Source organism: Mandrillus leucophaeus, unplaced genomic scaffold (genome assembly GCF_000951045.1).
Source record: "Mandrillus leucophaeus isolate KB7577 unplaced genomic scaffold, Mleu.le_1.0 Scaffold348, whole genome shotgun sequence".
NCBI lineage: Eukaryota > Metazoa > Chordata > Mammalia > Primates > Cercopithecidae > Mandrillus > Mandrillus leucophaeus.
In genome coordinates, this window is record NW_012103676.1 from 614,366 (window position 1) to 622,331 (window position 7,966).

Consider the following 7,966-nt stretch of genomic DNA (forward strand, 5'->3'; position numbering starts at 1 on the left):
ACATAGCGAGACCCTATCTCTACAAATTTATTTTTTTTAACTAGCCAGGTACAGTGGCATGCACCTGTAGTCCCAGCTAGTTGGCAGGATTGAGACAGGAAGATTGCTTGAGCCCAGAAGGTTGAGGCTGCAGTGAGCTACGATTGCACCACTGCACTCCAGCCTGGGTGACAGAGCGATGCCTTGTCACTAAATAAAAACAAAACAAAAAACAAACAAACAAAAACTACCCTGTGCCAAAGGAAGTAAATCTGTGAGTACAAAATGGGGCACAGGCTTCATGAGCCAGAAATGCAGCCTTCCACCCGATTCAGTGAAAGTGTGTGAAATGCAAATATAAAGCAGTTAGAAGCGCAAAAGCCTGCCATTACCTGGACGGGGATGAATATGACATACACCGATATCCCGATGAGAGCTGTGGGCCCCAGAATGAAAAAGGCGTATGCCGCACAAAAGACCATTAGGATCGGGATGGTGGCTGGCAAGGGACAAAACAAGGCAGCTTCAAACAAGGAATAGCTATCACTTGACAGTATATTGAGCACCTGGAAAGAAAAGTGCAAGGGTTCAGGCTTTGGAAGAGTCAGTCAAACATGTCTTTAAATGAAGGCTTTCAGACTGGCCGAGGGGATCTAGGGAGAAAGGAGAAAAACTGCTCTAAAGCAGGAAGGGGTCACTGGGGACCAATATGATGAGTTTTATGGGTTCTGGTACCACTTTGGAGAGGCCGGTCTTGTAGGGCTGATCATCTCAATGCAGAAAGACAAAGTGTAATGTTACCATCTGGGAGCATGCTGGAGGGACTGCTAGCTGTCTACACAATCTCCCCCACCTCCTTCTACCTCCGCCTTCCTTGTGAAGACAATTCCACTTCTTCGGGGAAGAGATGGGCCCAGAAAAGACTACATTTCCCAGCCTTCTTTGTGGAATGAGTGTGGCCATGTGTCCATGTTGAGGAAAATGAGATGTAAGTCAAAGTGTAGAATGAGACATTTGTGATGAAATCTTAAAGGGAGTCACCTCAACCTGAAAGGCACCCCTTCTTCTGTTCCTCTTTCTCCTACCACCTGTCTGAAGCGTGGCTGGGATGGCTGGGTCTCTAGCATCTACTTTTGAACCATGGTGAGAGCCAGGTGCAAAGATAGTGATAAAGGCAGAGGATCTGGAAGCTCCTGTGGCAACCCTGCGTTATTCCCTTCTAGATTCCTTTAACATAGAGTGAAATTAATTCCTTTTGTTTAATCCACTGTTATTTTCGTTTTGCTGTATGCAACTGAATCTAATCATAATTAGATGCTTTGAGCTTGCTAAAAGAGCAACTGTAAGAAAGAAGCAAGTCTCTTATCTTACCCCACACCACCTGGGGTTCCCTTGATTAGGGAGTTTTTGTTGTTGTTGTTTGTGTGTGTTTTGTTTGTTTGTTTGTTGTTTTTGATAAGTGTTAAGGATTTTATTGCCAAGGATTAAGAGCTCAAGAAAATGTCAGCTCTGAAGTCCAACAGGCATGGTCTTCATTGTGGCTTTGGCACTCCCTGTGCTACACAATTGGGATTATTGGAGCCATCAGTCAATCCATTGTATTAAACGCCTATAGTGTGCTCAGTACTGCTCCACTGTCCCCATAGACCATCAAAGCAACTGGATTAAGTCTCCCTGAGCCCTGTTCCCACTGGAACTAGGAAGTCTCTCCAAATTCTCCAGCCTGAACCGAGCCCTCCTGTCTCGGAACTCCTCTGGTGTTTTGCATCTCCACCCCTCACTTAGCCAGGAGATGGGACATGAAGGGGAGGTCACAGACAAGCAAAACGAAGGCAGGTGCTCCATCCAGGACCCACATCTCACATGCACTCAAACTACTCGGGACTCATTTTCCAACATTAAACTCCTCTGAGCCAGCTTACCTCGCCAACAGAGATGTGCGTCAATGTCTTGAAGGACACCAGGTTTTCAAAAACCAAGGTGGAGAGCGCCACCTTCAACCGGATGGCCGTGCGGTAGTTGATGGCCCAGGCAAGGGCCCAGGAGAAGACTTTGGTAAACTCGGTGACAAAAAGGGCTATGCAAAGGCCGATGCCAACCCAGACATTCCCAGAGGTGCTCTCGGTCTGCTGGAGGATTTGGTGAATGAGAACTGTCTGTAAAACAGCATGGTGGGGAGAAGAGAGGGCCACTGAGGACTGAGGCTGGCATACGAGGCCTCAGATCATGCCAGCAAGCTGACTTTAGGAGGCAAACTTTTTAATTAATTTTGGTGGCTGCTGCTGTGCTTGACAAGGATTCACTTTATGAAAATTCGCCCCCAAGGAGCACACAGATAATGACAATGCACTAAACCCACCAGCTCGTAGAGGAAGTAACTAATGGCATTCTTTGCTAGGCTGGGGACCTAGCAGATGAGGAGGAAGGGCCGCCCCACTCACCGGCCCTATGGCTGCCATGATGATGCACAGTATGTTGGCCACGATGTCCATCAACACGCGCGTCCTCTGGAATTTCCAGACCACGCGGCTCAGAGAGGCCTTCTCAGGACCCACCCTTTCTACCTCTTCATCCCAAAGGACTCGAAATCTGTGATAAAAAAATGGAAGCTTAAAATGGATTGGCACTTCTATGTGCTGTTTGAAGCTATGCTGTTGGGCACGTTCTTGCAAGGGTGCTCAGCACAGCCCACCTCCCTGGCGATGGTACCTTCCAGCACCGGCTCAGCTTTCTGCTTTTCCTGAGCAGGTGGGATTTGGGAAGGGCAGGGGTCAATGCCTAGACACAAGCTGGTATGTCTGTGGCATCTGGGTCCTTGCCAGGCCTTCTTTTCCTCTGCCTACCACCCATCTCTGCCACAGTGTCAGCTCTTATAAGAAGGCAGAGGCAACAGACAGGCCAAGAGAAAAGTCTTCTCAGTGCAGCGAGGACGTTGTTAATTTCAAAGATCTGGAAGAAGGCCAGAGAGACAGGAGTGTGGTGCACAAAGGGGAGGGGCTGATGGGACAGTGGGAAGCAAGGCAGGAACTTTTGGGACCTTGGGGGACTTCACAAGAAGGGAAAACCTCAAGGGCCTTCAGGAGTTTAGGTTTCACTCCAAGTGCAAAGGAAGCCATTACAGATTTTTAAGCTGATGTGACAAGATCATTTTGCACATCTAAAAGATCAATTGGCTGCTATGAAAGTGATGGATGATGGTGTGAGACCGCAGCAGGAGACTGTCAGCCTCCAGGTGAGAGGTGGCAGTGGAATTAAAGAAAAGTGGACAGAGAGCGACAACAGGTCTTACTGATGAATGAGATGTGGGAGGAAAGGAGAAAGAGGTTCAAGGATGGACCCCAGTTTTCGGGCTTGGCCAACTGTGTGAATATTTATAGAGACAGAGATGGGGAAAAGCAGAAGAGGAGAGGAATAGTGTCAGTTTGGGGCCCTGGATCAAGAATAAGTCCAGCTTTAGATAGAAGATGCTCATGAGGCATCCAAATGCAGCGGTCCAATTAGATGCTGGCCACACAGTTTCAGAATCTGGAAGTGGGGTGTGGCCTGGAGATAGACACGGACACGTTATTGGGGGAGTCAGTGTGTGTTTGGTGTTTAAGCCTTTGGAGTGGAGGGGATCACCTAGGAGCATAACACGGCATGGGAGAGACAAGGATCTAAGTGGACACTGGGTAGATGGGAGGAAACATTAAGAACAGATGGAGAAGTACTGGCCAGAGAGGACGGAGGAGAGCCGGCACTCCACAGATGCTGGTCCAGTCCCTTGCCCTCAGAGCTCCCTGGCAACTTTCTCCAGGAGGTAGATTTTTGAATGTACCACTAGCTGAGATTTCTTCGGGGCACAAATGAGGAGAAGCACAATTCTAGAAGCAATTAGGAGGCCATGACTAACACTCCCAGGCCTTCCCCATTCTTCATATTATATATGTAATCAGAACCACAGAGTTCAATGCAGCTGCTGGAACAAATGAAGTTGATGTCTTTGTCCTAACACGGAAAAGCCTTTATAAATTCTTAACTGAAAAGAGCAACATGATCAACAGTTATGTAGCATGCTTCATTTTTTGTTTAGATTAAAATAAAACATGACCTGTGAGGTAAGAAGAGGTACTGATCTGAAGAAGACGGTAGCCCAGGGTGTGTTTAATCAGAGTAGGAAAATTCTGGACAGAGCCACACTGACATTTTCACAGTGCTTTGCCTCCAGGGAGTAGAGCAGGAGCATGGGAGAGATCCTTTCACGGCTTAAACTTCTGCTGCTTTCACATTTTTATAATGAATATGAATTAGGTTGGACAAATGACATTTACATTTTTACAAGTTAAAATTGTCAAATATTGGCAGTTTCATTAGGATCAACCTAAATATATTTTGTAATATAAAAGTCCAGTAATGATGTTTAAAGTAAAACAAAACCTGACACCTTAAGCTGCATGCTGGTCAGGTGGGGTCTGACCAGCACAGGGCAAAGTGAGATTCCAGCCACCTCTGTCTTGATACAGTGCCCCTGCAAACCAGCTGGAGCTCAGACAGAAGGGTCCTGAGCCTCAGGCCATAGCTCTCCAGTGAGTCCTCTCTCCCTGCTAATGCTGCCTAATTCCCACCTCCCCACAGCTTGGGCCAAGAAGTTTATGCAGTCCAGCCTGAATCTCAGAGAATGGTTACCCTCACTCATGGGTGTCATTTTCCATGTTGGGGAAATTGTGAAGCATACAACTAGGGAGTACACAAAAGAGTTTATGGGACCCTTTCCTTAGAGTGGGCTTCTGTCCTGAGGTGACTGATACAGTTTGGCTGTGTCCCCACCCAAATCTCATCTTGAATTGTAGCTCCCATAATCTCCACCTGTCATGGGAGGGACCCGGTGGGAGGTAACTGAATCATGGGGGCAGATTTTCCTGTGCTGTTCGTGTGGTAGTAAGTCTCATGAGATCTGATGGTTTTACAAAGGACAATTCCTCTGCACACACTCTCTTGCCTGCCACCATGTAAGACGTGCCTTTTACTCCTCCTTCGCCTTCCACCATGGTTGTGAGGCCTCCCCAGTTACATGGAACTTTGAGTCCTTTAAACCTCTTTTTCTTTATAAATTACCCACTCTCGGGTATTTCTTCATAGCAGTATGAAAATGGACTGATACAGTGACCCAAGCAAATCCTGCTACCTTTTGGCATTGGTGTCGGATGAGTCATATGGCGACAATGGGGGCAGGGTGTCCACGGTCAGCCTTTGCCGGTAGCCTTTCACCATCACCGGTGTGAGCCAGGAAAATGTGGCGAAGGAGAGCAGCCCCGCATCATCCACCGGGTTGGGTGCCAACCTGCAGACAAACGAGATGCTCAGTGTTCTGGGCATTGGGGTCATTGCCCCAGCTCTCTCTCTGGATTGAACTTGTAACTACAGTAACAGCCACAGCTGCACTAAGAAGCTGTGACTTGCATTCATTATGTTCACTAGCCCTTTTAGCCGTGATGTGCTAGGGCCAGCTAGTGAGAGCCAATTGTTAAATTTTCAGGAATTTTTCAAGTTAGTTGTTAAACACAGTCAATATTCAAAATTAAGTTACATAAGTTTTAATAAATTGTCTTAAAGACAAAGGTAATAATACTCAAAACTCATCGCTTCCTTTTTTTTGTTCCTCTTCCTTCTTCATTTCTTCTTCCCTTCCTCCTTTTCCTTCTTTTTTCCCCTCCCCTTCCTTCTTCTCTTCCTTTTCTTCCTCCTCCTCTTCCTCCTCCTCCTGCCCAGATTTTCGGGGCATTAATACTCCCAGGGGCAAAACTTCACTAGGGGAGTATAGAAGTCCACCTCACATCCTCTGGGTGGAAAACTGGACACTTTCTAGAAGGACCTAGTAGTATCCAGGCCCCTCTGATCACAGCAGTGACACTGAGGCCACACCTCATGTTACCTTTTCCTCCTTCCGTGCATCACTCTCCCTAAATCTTTCTCCTTGCTCCTTGGAATCACTTCTCAAATAAGCTATTTGCCTCCAAGTTCTTGACTGAGGCCCTGCTTTTGGGAGAATTCAAGCTAAAATCATGTGAATAAGGTACTATGTGCTCAGCACATAGTAAAAATTCCCTGAAAGGTGACTTTCATGATACAGTCATGCATTACTTCATATATTTCTCACAACAACTCAGTAAGATGGGTGGGCAGGGTAGTATTATATGCCCATTTCATAGACAAAAACATCGAGGCACAGAGAGTTTAGAGTATTTGCCCAAGGTCTTACTGCTGGAAAGTGGTGGGACAGGAGTTCAAACCCACTGCTTATTGACTCCAGAATCCTATCATTCCCTTCAGCACCTCCCCACATTGCCTCTCCACAAAGCGATTATAAACTGGTTGAAAAAGTGGACAGTTAGAGATCTCCTGGGGCTAGGAATAATAGCCCATGTCCTCCCCTTCCAACCTCCACTTGTCACCTTGGAGGGTTCAAATGTGTGTGTCCTTGGCCCAGACAGAGATGCTGGGTGAAGGTAGCACAGTGTCCACTTATTATAGAGATGCCACTTGGCTGTCTGTTGCTCAGAGAACAAACTACAGAGCCTCATTCCATGTAGAAAAGGCAGCATTTCATAAAGTTATTGTTAGCATAATGCTAATAATATATACAATAATACAATATGCTGCAAGGTTGAGCATGGGAGCTCAGAAATCAGACTACCTGAGTTTCTATCCTGGATTACAAAAATGACCCCATTTTCTCTCCCCATCTGTTCCCAATCCCTTGGAATGTGACCTGGCAGCTCATTCCATCAATTAGTCGAGTCTGTTTCCTCACACTTTGAATCTGAGCTGGCTTGTGATCTGCTTTGGCCAATAAAATGCAGTGAAAAAAGTGGTGTGCCAGTTGCAAACCTGAATCTCAAGAAGCCCTGCGTGCTGCCACTCATTCCCTTGGAAGCCCGCCGCATTACTGCGTGACTGAGCCTGGGCTAGCCTGCTGGAGGTTGAGCACACATGGGGTCCAGTTGCCCCACTGCCCCAGCCAACAGCCGGCCCACCCCCAGCAGCACAGCCACCTTGCTGTACAGGAGTAAGTCTGCTCAAGACCAAATGAACCACCCAGCTGAGCTCAGCCCACGTTGCTTTATTTTATGGGTCACCCATCAAGCTGTAAGCTAAATAAGTGGCAATTGTTTTAAGCTGCTAAGTGTTGAGACAGTTTGTTACAAAGCAAAAACTACCTGGCAAACCTTAGGCAAGTTACTTAACCTCTCTGTACCTGTTTCCTCACCTATCAGATAAAGATAGTAACAGTACCTCCAGGGTGGTTGTGAAGAGTAAACGAGAAGATATTTGTAAAGCACTTGGACAGGTCCTAGATCATGAAAAGCTCTCCTTAAACCTGAGCTACTGCCTCCTTTTCACCAAAGGGCAGCAGGAGGCAAGGAAGTGAGTGGTTGATAAATGAATGAATGCGTGCATGGGTGGATGGACAAAAGGACCAGCAGATAGAGCAGCAGATGGGTTGCAGTAGCAGTGCCCACTCTCCTGATGGACATTCCTGGAGGTCCTGCCCTAGCCCTCCCTTCCATCTTTCTTCTGACTTACCTTGCACAGGGTCGCACTGGGATCATGGTCTTCAGGCTGGGGTCATATCTCTCTGCAAAGGATCTCCGCCGGCCTCGCTGGCCCAGATCTGAGATAAAGTAGGGTCCTTCACCCACCATCCTGATGGCAGCCTGGAGCCCTGGGGTTTTGGCCTGGGGATACTTTCACTCTATGGCAGAGAAATGGCAAAGGTTATTGAGAGGTGAAGATGTCTAATTGGGATCAGGCAGCCCCTACTCTACCCAGATCAGTTCCTTTGCTTTGACCCCTGAGAACTGTTTTCACCAATGAGCTTTCCACATTTGTAGGGGAGTGTAGCCAGAAGACCTGCTACGTCCCTTAACACTACGCTGAGGCTTTCTTATTAGTAGGACCGTTTGGTTCCTCTTTTCTCATGTTGGGTTGGCCGAGAGCAGAAAACCCT

The 7,966-nt window shown here is 47.2% G+C and overlaps 1 protein-coding gene across 1 annotated transcript in view; it reads right to left on the reverse strand.

The window, feature by feature from the left end:
• Positions 1–7,966, reverse strand: part of ABCC12 (ATP-binding cassette, sub-family C (CFTR/MRP), member 12) — an 80,289-nt gene that overhangs the window by 54,851 nt on the left and 17,472 nt on the right. The window contains exons 2-6 of the mRNA XM_011989148.1: positions 7,543–7,711; positions 5,144–5,299; positions 2,417–2,568; positions 1,902–2,131; positions 372–545 (exon numbers count right to left, since the gene is read on the reverse strand). Of these exons, the coding sequence (XP_011844538.1) occupies positions 372–545; positions 1,902–2,131; positions 2,417–2,568; positions 5,144–5,299; positions 7,543–7,661 (831 nt within the window). The 5' untranslated portion in view covers positions 7,662–7,711. The remainder of the gene's footprint in view (positions 1–371; positions 546–1,901; positions 2,132–2,416; positions 2,569–5,143; positions 5,300–7,542; positions 7,712–7,966) is intronic.